Below are 14,289 nucleotides of genomic sequence, written 5' to 3'. Positions count from 1 at the left end.
CATTTTCAGCCTCCACATAAGGGGAGGCCTCTGATCAAGCTGCATAAGGTTGGGGAATTCCCCAATCATTGAAAAGGGTTAAAATTCTAGATGGGATAAAAAGAGGGCCGGTGTCCACAATACTATTTTTACTTGTTAGATTGCATTCTGAACTGGCAGTTTCATGTCCAAAGATCACAACAGCCAGACCACATTTGACTAGCATCTCCTGGTGTAAAGAAGTCTACAGATGGTGAAAGTGGGGACAAAGCCATCAAGGAACTTACTATTTAATGAAATAGAAACAGATATATTAGCCTTCATGCTTGCTCAAGTTAATTTCCCCAAACTATACCCTGCTAATAAAATTAATAGGTTTAAGTTAATTGGTTTGATCCCCAACAGAATTCAGTATATTAAAAACTACCATAATTTTAACTAATGAAATTCATACTTGTTGACAAAATATTTACCTTTGAGTTTTAAGCTAAATGTGTGCTCAACTTAATATTTTCACTCTTCTGAACCTGCACATAACACCTGTTGCTTCTGTGTTCGTTTCAATTTTTTAAAGTTAGCACATAAACTTAAGTCCAGTCACTTCACCTGTTCCCTTACTCTTGATTTCAACTGACAGGTCTGGGGACGAGGGGATGGCCTGATCCAGGGATGATGAAGATGCAATGTTGAATAAGCTGGAGGAGAGAAGCAACAGGCACCATGGAAAAGACCAAAACCAAGCAAGGTAAGATTTTTCCTATGTCTTGCTTAAGGCTCAGGATTTAAGAAATATAGGTTGTAAGCTGGTCTTGCCCTTATCTCATAACATAATAATATGTTAACTTGACTATTCTTATTTCACTATCATAACAGAATGACCAGGAAGAGCACAGACACAGTACTGGGGAAACAGGAAATGCTACATGTATATCTATAATTTGAGTAGTTTCTTACTTTTCTTAGCAATAATTTTAGGACTGCCTCAGAATGACCTCCTGAAAAGGGTCAAGATATATATTGAACTAACAGACATCCAACGCCTTCTAGGCTGACCTAGAAACATGAGGGCTTCCTCTTTTAAACTTTACCACACAGAATCAACCATATAAAAGTAGGGTCTGTTATCATCTTCAATTGATAGGTAAAGAAACAGTCATAGAGAAGTGAGGCTATAGCTACAAAATGTCAGAGTCTGGTCTGGGACCCTGGTCTCTGTCCCTAGGTTCTGGTTCTTGCCATTATACCAGGCTGTTGGGACATAGCATGAAATAGGTTAAGTAAATCCACTCAAGTTTGTAAGGGGGATTGGTAATCTCAAACCATCTGGATTTTATAGAGACTGCCTTTGGTGTGTATAAGATCTGAGCTGAAGTTATATATTATTTATAAACTTAACATACTGAGGCTGATTCCTCTAAGGAAGGATTTCCTGTACCTGAATGTCCTAGGAGAACAATGTACACATCTATACATCCAAATATTTGCAGCTGGGGATTTTATCTATAAACTGCTTGATTCATACAATGTGATACAAAGGAGATGTGGCTAAAATGGATAAGCAAAGGGCTGCATGTGAGGTGTACATTTTATGCAATTTACCTCGTTCTCGGGGCTGAGGTTCTGACAGGTACATTCTAGGCTAATCTTTTTCCTCCCTAGTGCAAATGGTTTTCATAACCTACTACTTTCTTTGTGTTTGACCTGTCTCTAGTGTTGACAATACTGTTTTCTTTCTGCCTGCATCCTTCCAAGACCCTTTGTATTGCAATTTCCTTCCATCAGCCCTCTTGCCCAAGAGGACAGCAAAATTCCTTTAGCTGATCTAGGCAGGACAGAGGGCGGAGCTCTGAAGTTTAGCAAGGATCAGAAGCAGAAGAAGTAAGGGATATTTTACACAGGCCTCCTGAGAACAATAGAGTGACGACTGGATAAAAGACTTCCTGACTGGAACTAGCCCCTCAGATAAACTTCACTCAGTCCCAAGAATAAGACAGACCCTTTTTTTTTGGCCCTGCCATGCGGCTTGTGGGATCTTAGTTCCTTGACCAGGGAGCGAACTTGTGTCCCCTGCAATGGAAGCACAGAGTCTTAACCACTGGACCACCTGGGAAGTCTGAAAGAGACCCTTCATGGGCATTCCCTTCTGGCTAATGAATGATCGTTTATCATTCAGTTTGATTGAGAAACTTCCCCACCTTGGTAGCACATCATTTTCTACTATAAGAGATATATCAGGTAGATATGGTTTGATCATTAGAATGTAATATAAAATAACCTATGCCAATTTATCTTCTGTCTCTGTTGAATCATTGGCTTCTTATCATGCAAGTACAGATTTAATATCCTCTAAGTCCCCTCATTCCCTGCATGTGAAGAGAATAGGGACAGAATGAATTGTGTTGATTAAACTGAGCTCTTTTCCCTACAGGAGATAATGAACATAAGCCAATGAATAATCCTTCTGCACAGATTTACCAGGTAAAAACACAGATTGTTTTAAACTCTTTTATGTATCACAATGATGACTGTTCTTTATGTACACATTGTTTTTAGCACTCACAAGAGCTTCTACATGTATCATTGTGTTTGTTCACTTAAGACTGTGAGATGAGCAGGGTTAAGAGTACCATTCACATTGTACTCTGGTGAAAACTGATCACTGAAGGACAGCTTACACAGTTTATAAAATATAGCAGCACCACTCCCACATCAATGATGCTTTTCTTTTTGCCACCATCATTCTGGTCATTACCCTGTGTAATAACATTTCCATCAGAAGGAGAGAGCAAGATCTGGTTTTTTCAGTCTCTTATTTTAGTGGGGAGAATTGAGAATAAAAGGGGGTTAACACTGCAGATGTTCATATATGATAACAGAAAAAAAGTTAAGCTCTTTTAACAATGGGAATAATTTGATTTATGAGGAGATAAATGTTCTGCCAACTTTTATGTAATATGTTTGCAATGACAGTCACTTTGGCTCTCTACACAGTATTTCTTTGGCTTCTATCTACCAACTGTGATTTAAAGTAAATTTCTGTCCTTAAAAATCATAGAGTTCATTCTGACATAATATGTAACGTGAAAAGAGCTTGGGCTAGGGAAACCCATGCTACTCTCTAGACTTAAGGCATTGTTATTTGGAATACTTGAGAAGGAAGAAAGAACTGACAGGGTTAGGTGGGGGTTGGGAGAAAGGGTGATTTCAAAGTTAGCTCTTAAGGTTTTAAGCCCTGGTATACCAGACCACCTTACCGGTCTCCTGAGAAATCTGTATGCAGGGCAAGAAGCAACATTTATAATCAGACATGGAACAATGGACTGGTTCAAAATTGGGAAGGAGTACATCAAGGCTGTTTATTGTCACCCTGCTTATTTAACTTATATGTTGAGTACATCATGCAAAATGCTAGTCTGGATGACTCACAGATGGAATCAAGATTGCCAGGAGAAATATCAACAACCTCAGATATGTAGATGATACCACTCTAAAGGTAGAAAGCAAAGAGGAACTAAAGAACCTCTTGGTGAGTGTGAAAGAGGAGAATGAAAAAGCTGGTTTAAAACACAACATTCAAAAAACTAAGATTATGGCATCTGATCCCACCATTTCATGCAAATAGATGGGGGAAAAGTGGAAACAGAGACATTTTATTTTCTTGGCTTCAAAATCACTGAGGATGGTGACTGCAAACTTGAAATTAAAAGATGCTTGCTCTTTGGAAGAGAAGCTATGACAAACTTAGCATATTAAAAATCAGAGACTTGGCTTTGCCAACAAAGGTCTGTATAGTCAAAGTTATGATTTTTCCTGTAGTCATGTACAGATGTGATAGTTAGATCATAAAGAAGGTTGAGCACCAAAGAATCAATGCTTTCAAATTGTGGTGCTGGAGAAGACTCTTGAGAGCCCCTTGGACAGCAAGGAGACATAAAGGAAATCAACCCTGAATATTCACTGAAGGACTGATGCTGAAGCTGTAATACTTTGGCCACCTGCTACGAACAGCTGACTCATTGGAAAAGATTCTGATGCTGGGAAAGATTGAGGGCTGGAGGAGAAGGGGGATGGCATCATGACTCAATGGTCATGAGTTTGAGCAAACTCCAGGAAATGGTGAAGGACAGAGAAGCCTGGTGTGCTGCAGTCCATGGGGTTGCAAAGAATCAGACATGACTTAGCGACTGAACAACAACAAGTAGGAAAAGGGGGCATCCATGGTGACTCAGTGGTGAAGAATCGGCCTGCCAATGCAGAAGGCGCAGGTTCTATCTCCGGGTCGGGAAGATCCCCTGGAGAAAGAAACAGCAACCCACTCCAGTATTCTTGCGAGGGAAATCCCACCGCCAGAGGAGCCTGGTGGGCTATTGTCCATGGAGTCGCAAAAGAGTCGGACATGACTGAGTGATGAAACAGCAACTATGAAAAAGAGTGTTCTCCCAAATAGAGATATAGGAATCCAGAGGAGCAGGTAGTTTGGGGAAATGTAATTTAAATTTGTTTACTTTGAGTAACAGTAAAATGAAAATAACAACTAGTTAGTTCCCAAAAATATCATGTAAGAGATCACTGCTGAGGACCCAATTAGGGCAAACCAGCACAAGATGATGAAAACATTGTAATCATGTTGCTCTTAGAACCAGACCAACAAACAGAGAGGCTGAAGAAAATAGCCTCATTTCAACTTAATGCATATTTATTGAGCAGTTACTATGTGCAAAGTCTACTGCTTGGGACTTGAATGGGGGATGAAGCAGTTGTTCTTACTGATTTTTAAGTGTCCTGAAAAACATACAATAAATACAAGGTAGGCTGTTTGGAAGAATTTCAACAGAGGTATTGATAAAATTCTGTGGAATATGAAAAAGGGATGAATTAATTTTAACTGAAGGATTTGATCGGGCATGTAAAAACGAGTTAATCATTTGGTAAGTGGGTGTGAGGAAGGGTAATTTTAGGCAGAGGGACTAGCCTGAACAATGGTCTGGAAACAGGAAGTGAATCTTCCTTCAATGCTCATCTGACGCTTCACTTGTCTGTCCAAGACCTCCCTGCCCACCTCCCCTCTGTTAATGCCTGACCTGTGTATGGCATTTGAATGAGTGTGACTATCTCTTTAAACTCAGGTATGATTTAAAGTCTATTACAGATTTTATGTAGGTCACTCCCTGAATGTTGGCTAAATATAGCTGCAGCGGGGATGGCCTCATTCTCTTATTGTATACATCCAAGTACATCTGTTCACGGAGGAACAAACGAAGCAGTGGAAGTGAACTTGCTCCATGTGACCTTTGTGATGCTGTGATTATAACCCCGTCCTTGTTTTAAAAGAATGTCTCCTAAACCCCAGTCTGTTTACTCCAAGCAACATTTAACCAAAAGATGGAGGAGAAATCAAGAAGAGGACAAGGAAGGAGGGATACAGGGAGAGATTAATTATAATAGGTACAATCTGTACTTAAAAGGGAGAGCAAGATATGAAAGGTGAAGGAAAATGTGACATTTCAGACATTTTCTATCTCCTTATTTTCTCAACAGACCTCCCAATCCCTACCTGACATTATAGTAAATATTAACTTGTTTATTATTTTTCAATTGTCTGTCTCCTTCTCTAGAATGTAAGCTCCAAGGGCAGGGATTAGTACATTTTGCTCTTTGTTATATTCTCAGAACAAAGTATAGTGCCTGGAATATAATACATATTCAATAAATATTAGTTGAATGAATGAATGGATATCGTGAGATGTATATATTGCTTTAAGCCAAGGGGTCTGATGTAGTCCTTTTAGTTTGGTGCTAAATGGTGTTTGGAAAACTGTCTGGTTCTTTGCAAAAAAAGAAGAGATCTTTGCTTCATACTCTAATCAAAATAAACTCAAAACTGAATTAAAGCATTAAATATTTTAAAAAACCATAGAAGTTTAGAATTAGTGAATATTTATTTTGTCTCTGGATGTCTTTTTAAGAAAAAAAGCGCTAGAAAATATCTTTTTAAGAAAAAAAGAGCCCTGGAAAAAAATCACAAAGGGAAAGGTTAGTGAGTATATCACATCCCAATTAAAAATTTTCCCAATGTAAAAATATTTTCAACAAATTCAGAGACAAATAACAAAAACTGGAAAATTTCCTACAAAAATATTACAGAGCTTTCATGATATATAAATAATTCATAGAATCAATAAATAGGAAAATTCTGAAACCCTGATAGAATATGGGTGAGGAACACAAACAATTTACCAAAACAAAATTGCAGATGACTAATAAATAGAAGGAAAGGTTGAAGCTCAAAGAAACAATGATTAAAACAAGGAGTATTATTTTTTGACTAATTTAATTTAAATGCAGTAAAAGTGTTAAAATGTTCGTACCCCTAATTGGCTTCCAGTTCTTTGGATGAACGTAACCTTGGTAAGAATATGGTGCTGTGACCTAAATCAGGTCACAGAAGTCAACAGTAGAATGAGCACGATCATCTCCCAGCTCACTCCAGGTAGAATTACTGTGGACCAGGTGAATCAGCAGACACCCTGACCGCTCCTTAGCTTAGTACACTCCCTTTTATTTGCATCCAAATCTATCCCTCTCCTCTTTGTCCATTGTCCATAACCCCCTCAAAGTCCACCCCAGTCTCTTTTCCAGAGTCCGCTGTGTTGATTCAGCCAAGTGATTACTTCATTTGGAATATATATTTTAAAATTCTGATTTCAGTAACATGAGAAGTAAGGGTTGAGGGTCCCCCAATTAAGGCATCAGATGTGGTAACAGCACAATTTAGTTCTAGTGCAACCCTCACACTAATGACTTGAACTCCAGCCATGTTTTTGGCTCATGTGTAGCCTTAGGAATGTGGACACTTTAACTTCTACCATTTATATTACTTATGTTTCATATGTCTTGTCTAAGACATGATTTTCCAAATACACTAATTTAGGACATTGCATGTCATACAGTATGTTTCCAAGAATATATACAACCACATTATTATAACTTTTCAAGCCCTCTGGTCAAATATATTTTGTATAATTATTAGTTAATTGAATATGTTCCAATATGGTATATTTTCCTTTGGGTCAATATTACCTAACATCCTTTGACTCAGTAATTTCATATTCAAGAATTATCCAAAGGAAATAACTGAAATATATACAAAGCTTTAAGTAAAAAGCATTGTATTTCAATGCATTATCTTATATTGAAAACTTATAAATAACAAATTTACAGCCAGGGTGAATGAGTAAGTAAACTCTGGCACACTTGTAGGATGGAACATTATATAGCCATTAAAATGTACACTTAGACAAACATTTGAAGGCTGAGGGAAAGGACTTATAAGAATGTTATGCAAAAGGAAAGAAAAAGGAGGGCAGAATCAAAATATATCTTTTATGTGATTTCAACACTATAAATATGCATGCATGTGTGCTTAGTCGTGCCTGACTCTTTGAGACATGATGGACCATAGCCCGCCAGACTCCTCTGGCATTTTTCAGGTAAGAATACTGGAGTGGGTTGCCATTTCCTACTCCAAGGGATCTTCCTGACCCAGGGATCAAACCCATTTCTCTTACATCTCCTGCATTGGCAGGTGAATTCTTTACCACCATGCCACCTAGGAAGCCAAAGCCAATGCTATTAATACTTGCATTTATATTCATAGCACAAAATAGAAGGAAATATACCAAAATTTTAATGGTTATATTAAAGTAATGAGATTTGGGGTGACTCTCTTTTTTTCTTTTTCTCTGTTAATAAAAATATTAATAATTTAAGAAAATGGGTTATATGCCCAAAGAAACTCTAACTGTGAAACTATGGGAACCAGTCCTACAGTAATAGGTTTCATCATCAAAATTTCCATTGAATGTTTTCTAGGATTTATAAGCCCTGTTTAAGCCTCAGTCTCTTTTTACCATTGAGGCATGTTCTTCTAACTTCAGAGAAGCTACCTCTGCTAGACCTGTGTTGCATCCAGGGATAGATAAGATAAATTTCCACCACACCAGGCTTCCTATCAGCCTCAGTGTTGCCTGGTAAGAATAACTTTAAGGATCAACTTCTGCAGGAAGTGTAGAGGAGTAGATTTGGGAAATTTACTCTTGACTGTTCAAATGACTCACTTTGTGTTTTAAATCACTGCATTAAATTAATTGCAATGGGTTAATCCATTGCATTGGATTAACAGAGGCTAAAAATTAGGGAGTGGCAGCTGGCAGAAAGACCCCATTTCTTCTCTAGCAACCCTGATTTAGGGGGAAGCCAAAGCAATTACCCTGGCATTCTAGTCATTATGGGCTACTTCAAAATACTTGAGCTTCTGCTTCTGTAGAACTTTTAGTCAGGTGTCACAGGAATTTGGCATACCTTGTGGAGATTTCTCAAATCTTGATCTTTAAAACTTTGCAGAGTTCTCAAAGCACAGCCCATTCCCTGCTTTTCTGACCTTAATAATGAGACAGAAGGGAAGGAGAAGTTTGTGTAAAAGACAAGTTGGAACAACTTGCTTAATTTATGAAAATTTAGTTTAAGGGATCTTTAGTGAAAAAAAAAAATTTGGAAGACATTGACTAAAATTCATCTTGAGAAGAGTTAAGAGCCAAGAAAGTAGAGGAAATTGAGAAACAAAAATTAAGAGCAGGAAATAGGAAGAATTCGGACTCCCCTCCCCTATTTCTTTGAGCCTAAGAAGCCCTCTGTGGTACCGTAGGCTTCCAAGTACAAGAGTTCCCTGAACCTGCCTCCAGTGGGAGCCCGCCTCCAGCGGCAGGATGGAGGGATCATAACCTCTCTAGAGCAGCTTCACGAAAAAATCAACGAGATGAGGAACGTGTTCAACTCGCTGGAGAACAAGGTAGACACCCATTTCTAATCCTGGGGGTGGGCTGTGGGCTGTCAATTAAGAAAGCGGGAGACAGAGCAGAGCAAATAAGTCCACGTCTTCAGAGTATTTTTTTTTTTTACTTACAAAGGAATGGCCAGTTGGTACCAGAAAACCAGTCTGCAGTAGCTAAAGGTTTTCAAAATCTCCCAAGCAACTTAAAAGTGACCTGTAGTCTCAGGTGTGTGATTGTACTCACTATGTATGGCATCCCCTGCCTGATCAGTGGTCATGAACCTGTTTATAAAGCAGTAGTGTTACTTCAGTGGCAGGTATCGAAGGAGCTCAAAGTAGCATATGGAAAGAAAATGGGTGCTTCCTAGCTCAAAACGGTTTCAGAATTCCCAAAGTCCCTATATAACCTGGCTGTTAGTGAAAGGTATTGATAGCTCTTAATATTTGAGAACTGGGGTTCTACGGGTGAAGAGAATCCTGCTGCTTCCTTTTGCCTTCTGGGCAAAACGCCACACATCCACCTAGGGGAGTAGTGCAAATGAAACCTATTTCTGTTGGAAAGTGGTTCCCTTTTTTTTTCCAAGCAGGAATCATGAGTGAATGTTAGATTTCCTTCCTTCAATTTTAAAACATGCCTACATTTTGCTTTGATATCACATGGCCATCGACTTCATTTTGCTCACAGAAGATGAATTTGTATAATGAAAATTACCAGATCAAATGTAGTTGATCTGGTGATTTAACCTAACATGACAACTGAATTAGGACATGTGCTAAAACCCATCACAGACATATCAAAATTAAAAATGACTGGAATGAAATACAGATTGCTCATGTTGTTTCCCAATCTTTCAGCTCCAAACACCTGAGATGTCATGCTTTTTTTCCTCAGAATGATCTCCTTGATTCCTCTTACTTTCCCCTCCTCCAAGCCCTCTGTGAAGCACAGAGACCCACAAGCCCTATATTTTGAAAATATGGTGCAGAAGAGTAATTCATTTTATACTTTGAGATGTCACACAAGTTGGAACCATTTGGAAAGGGTGTTTAAGGCTCCTAAAAAGTTTTGTTTCAAAAAGCAATCTGGAGTAAGCATTTCTATACCTAGCAGAATGTAAGATCATAAAAATCATGTAAGTAATGTTATTATTACCTTATTGTTATTATCTTAACCTTTTGTTTGTTGAAAATGCTTTTTTCAATGACTCAATAAATAAAACTGAAATTTAGAAGTGCTCCATTTTCTCCACATTTCTGTTTGTGCTTAGCTTTCTGATTTACCACTTCAAGGGGGAAAAGAATTAAAATTTCCTGAACACTTTTTACATACCAAGCATATACTGTGGTAGGTACCTTACCTACATTTATTCATTTAATTCTCAAGACAGTCCTGTGAAATATTATCCTAGCTATATTATAGATGAGAAAATTGCTACAAAGAGGCTAACCAACTTGCTTGACGTTTTAGTACTTGTAGCAGACTTGCTAGGATTTATACCCTACCTGACTCCAAAATTGACACCCTTTTCATGGTTGGAAGTTGACAATAAAAATCCAAGTGTGCATTCCTACAAGACCAGGCTTGACGGCTGAAGATGGTTCTCATTACTATCAAAGTGCTGAGTTTCTACCACTGTAGGTTTTCCTGCCCCTGGAAACACAATAATCTCCTTTTTCATGATATCATCCAAGAATATTAAGAAAACTTCTTCCCTTTCAAAGAAATATTCAAATATGCTTAATTATTACTCTTTTTATCATTTCATTTTTTTAAGGAAAAATAACTGAATTTCTTCAACATCCTTTCTTGCATGGAATTCAAAGAGTTACTGATCAACACTGTCTTTCACATGCATAGGTTGCTTTTAAAATAAATCTCTTTTTAATCAAAGGTGTTCAAATAAATAGTAAGTTGCAGGAACACTTGCAAACAATAAATTGGTTGCTTTTTTATCACTATCAAGCTTCATGGTGAGTGATATAAAGAAGACCCACTTTTCCCTAGACATGTGGGACCAAGGTTGCCTTAAGTTGTGTACACAATAGTCTTCTAGTAAATGAGTTCTGTACATGTTCAAGAGCCTGGTTTTGCAAACAAAAGAAACATCCAAGGGATCAGAGATTCCATTCATAATAATTTATAGCAAATTGAATTAACTCTTTGTGTATTATTTAGTTGCAGGCTCTAGCCTCTGAACTCAAAACTGGCTTCACAGAAGCAATGCAAGAACTGTCAAGAATTCAACATGGAGAATATGCTTTGGAAGAGAAGGTTAAGAGCTGCAGATGTTCCATGGAAGAGAAAGTTACTGAGATGAAGAATTCATTGAACTATTTTAAGGTAGGTCCTTCTTCTATTTCCTTCCTAAAGATTTCTGGTTATCTTAACAGAAGTAAAAAAAAAAAAACAAACTTGCCTTTTTGCCTAGCAACCAAATACAAGAATTTTCCTCTGGCCCATTCACTAACTTTCATGAAAAAATATCATGTTTTACTTGGTTGGATCTCTATGTTAAAATTAGAAGCTACAATAGAAGTTTTCATCTCTCATTCATTCATTTAATATGTATGAAAAGTTTTATGTGTACTAAATATTATGTTATATACTTTAACTCCATATACCAGATTAAATATATATCAATTCTTATTTTTTAGGAAGAGCTGAGCAATGCCATGTCAATGATCCAGGCCATCACTTCCAAACAAGAAGAAATGCAACAGAAAATTGAACAGCTTCAACAGGAGAAGCGAAGAGAATCTCGAAAAGTTAAAGCCAAGTGAGTGTCTGACCAAAAAACTGACCAAAGGCAAATGTATAAGCAATGGCTCATAGACAGGCACCAGGAATACCTTTCCTTCTATTGGCGGACAGCTGGCCACTGGGCTCCATGAATCAGCATGTGATAGAGATTATGCAGCACAAAAATGAATGGTGGGACTTCTCTGGCAGTCCAGTAAAGACTCCATGTTTACAATGCAGGGTGCAAAGTTTCAATTCCTGGTGGGGGAAATAAGAACAGTAGCAGAAAAAACACTTAATATAACTGGAAGTTAAATAAAAATGATATGAAGTGGCATGCAGAATTTAACTGTAAAAATGTAAAATAACAACTAGAAAGTGAAAGTGTTAGTCATTCAGTCATGTCTGACTCTTTGTGACCCCATGGACTGTAGCCCACCAGGCCCCTCTGTCCATAGCATTCTCCAGACAAGAATACTGGAGTGGGTTGCTATTTCCTTCTCCAGGGGATTTTCCCGACCCAGGGATTGAATCTGGGTCTCCCACATTGCAGGCAGACTCTTTACCAACTGAGCCACCAGGAAAATAACAACTAGAAAGATATATTTAAATTATGATTTTTGTGCTAAGATAGTGGGGTCACCAGTGATTTTATTAGATTTCTGAAATTTCTCTAATACTATTATTATTTTACTTTGACCATTGAAAATAAATTTATGTTAAACAATATCCCAACCAGCCTGAATTAAGTAAAGCTGCACCACTAAGGAGACATAATCTTCATTGTTACATGTTTTGATATGATCAAATTTAAAATATAACTAATATTTGTGTGACCCTGGAGAATGGTTCAGTGTTTTCAGTCGAGTACCTGCTCCTTCCTGCTACCCTTGTGTTGCTTTGTGAAGAGAATGTAAATTATCCCAAGAAATTATTCCCGCTGTAAACTCTGTAACAGGGAAGCTAGTAACAGAAAAATAAGAATACAGATATTATAATTAGAAGGTGAATTGTAGGTATTTGGTGATGAGTTGCATTGAATCATATGAATTGCTAGTATTCAACTGTGTTTAATTTACAAAAACTGCAATTCTGTATGGTTCAGAAATTTTCTTGACCTATTCTGAACTGACTCTTTTCTTACCCTATCATACAGTAAGAGCCTTTTTTCTTTTCTTTTTTTAGGAAAACTCAGAAAGAAGAACATGGATCACAGGCTGGACCTGCTCAAGCACAAGGAAGTCCTTTCCGTTCCATCAACATCCCTGAGCCTGTTCTTCCAAGTGAAGACTTTACAAACCTTTTGCCTTCTCAGGCCTATGAAAAAGGTACAGTTCACACATCATATTGAATTAGCCAAGTAGTTCTCCCTTGGTTCCTGGACTTCAGTAACATTGAGAATAGGCTTACAGCCTCCATCTTTATTAGATGAAAATAATGTATCACTCAGGATGTTTCGCTTTTGTAACTGGAATGTAAAAGAATTCAGAGGATCTAAGAGATGGAGAGAGTCTGCCCAAATTTAAAAGATTTTCTTTTGAGGGAAAATAATAATCTGGGTATTCTAAGTTTCAAATGGGTTGGAAATAACTTATTATACAATGATACTATACCAGATATAGTAGAAAAAAATTTTTTAAATTATTCAGTCTAATAAATTGTTTTATTTTCTACATTACTTCTCAATCCTTACCTCTCTGCACAGATGGAAAATCGTGTTCTTTTTTTTTTCAACAAAGGTTTCACGGATATGAGAAAGTTATATCTGCCCTAACAGGCAAGCATTGATGTCAGTGATAACCTAATTCTGTACTCTCCTTTCTCTGGAAAACTGATCTGGTGGTGTTTGTGGGCTGAAACAGCCACAGCCACATCACCGAAAATAATTAGAAAATATCTGTATGTAGCAGTCCTGAAGAAAATGGCTTTCCAAGAGATGTTGCTAAGCATGTTCACTTACATGTTTGCTACATCTTTGTATCCTCAACAATGTTTAGCAAGTACCTTATATGCAGGAGCATGAATGGAATACCAACATTGTTTCGATAAATTTTCCTATGATTTTTCGGTCTCATGTTGAAAGTCTCCAAAAGAGACTCAATAACTTCTAGACCAACTGTAATCTCCTCAAGAACAGGACTGGTGGTTTTCCACCCTTATGGCTTAAGAAACAATGTAACTCATATATTCAAAGATAATAAATCTGCTTTGGATAATTTAAAAATCTTAATCAAGTGGCTTTTAAATGGTGTTAACTTCAAAAGTACAGATTTGCTTTTTTATTTTTTACCCATTTGAGTAGTTATTTTAGAGACTCAATAGGTACAGCCTGGGAAGACTCACTTGATCAGTCTAGGAAATGGGTTCATCACAGGTGGCTCTACATTTTTTGTTCCACGGCATAAAAAGCACAGCATACAATGAAGATGTTGTTAGGGAAGAATGTAGAATGGGCTTGGAAGGTAGAAGTCAGATCAGAGTCAAGTCTGGGACCGCTGACCATATGCACAAGATAAAAGATTAAAAGTTGTATTTGCCCAGATGCATGGCAAATTCTCCTTCTTTCATTATTATATAGGCATGGCTTATATAATATAATTTATTCTACCGAGTTGCTATACAAATTTGGGAATAATATGGCATAGTAAGACATTCTGGATATGATTGGTGGTAGTTTATGTTAAAACTTGAGGTCAAAGGACCAAACTTTCAGAAGGGGTTGGCTTACCCATTATAAAAT

General features: G+C 37.4%; 1 protein-coding gene across 5 annotated transcripts in view; it reads left to right on the top strand.

Annotated features, from left to right (window-relative positions):
- The window catches only part of ARHGEF33 (Rho guanine nucleotide exchange factor 33), a 114,999-nt gene that overhangs the window by 24,145 nt on the left and 76,565 nt on the right, over nt 1-14,289 (top strand). For all 5 annotated transcript variants that reach the window (XM_043918193.1, XM_043918189.1, XM_043918191.1 and 2 more), the window contains exons 3-7: nt 617-724; nt 2,408-2,457; nt 10,986-11,150; nt 11,465-11,586; nt 12,735-12,877. In XM_043918193.1, the coding sequence (XP_043774128.1) occupies nt 700-724; nt 2,408-2,457; nt 10,986-11,150; nt 11,465-11,586; nt 12,735-12,877 (505 nt within the window). In that variant the 5' untranslated portion in view covers nt 617-699. The remainder of the gene's footprint in view (nt 1-616; nt 725-2,407; nt 2,458-10,985; nt 11,151-11,464; nt 11,587-12,734; nt 12,878-14,289) is intronic.

This window comes from Cervus elaphus, chromosome 11 (assembly GCF_910594005.1).
Source record: "Cervus elaphus chromosome 11, mCerEla1.1, whole genome shotgun sequence".
Classification (NCBI taxonomy): domain Eukaryota; kingdom Metazoa; phylum Chordata; class Mammalia; order Artiodactyla; family Cervidae; genus Cervus; species Cervus elaphus.
Note: the sequence above shows the minus strand (reverse complement) of the source record. Positions and strands in the feature narration are given on the sequence as shown.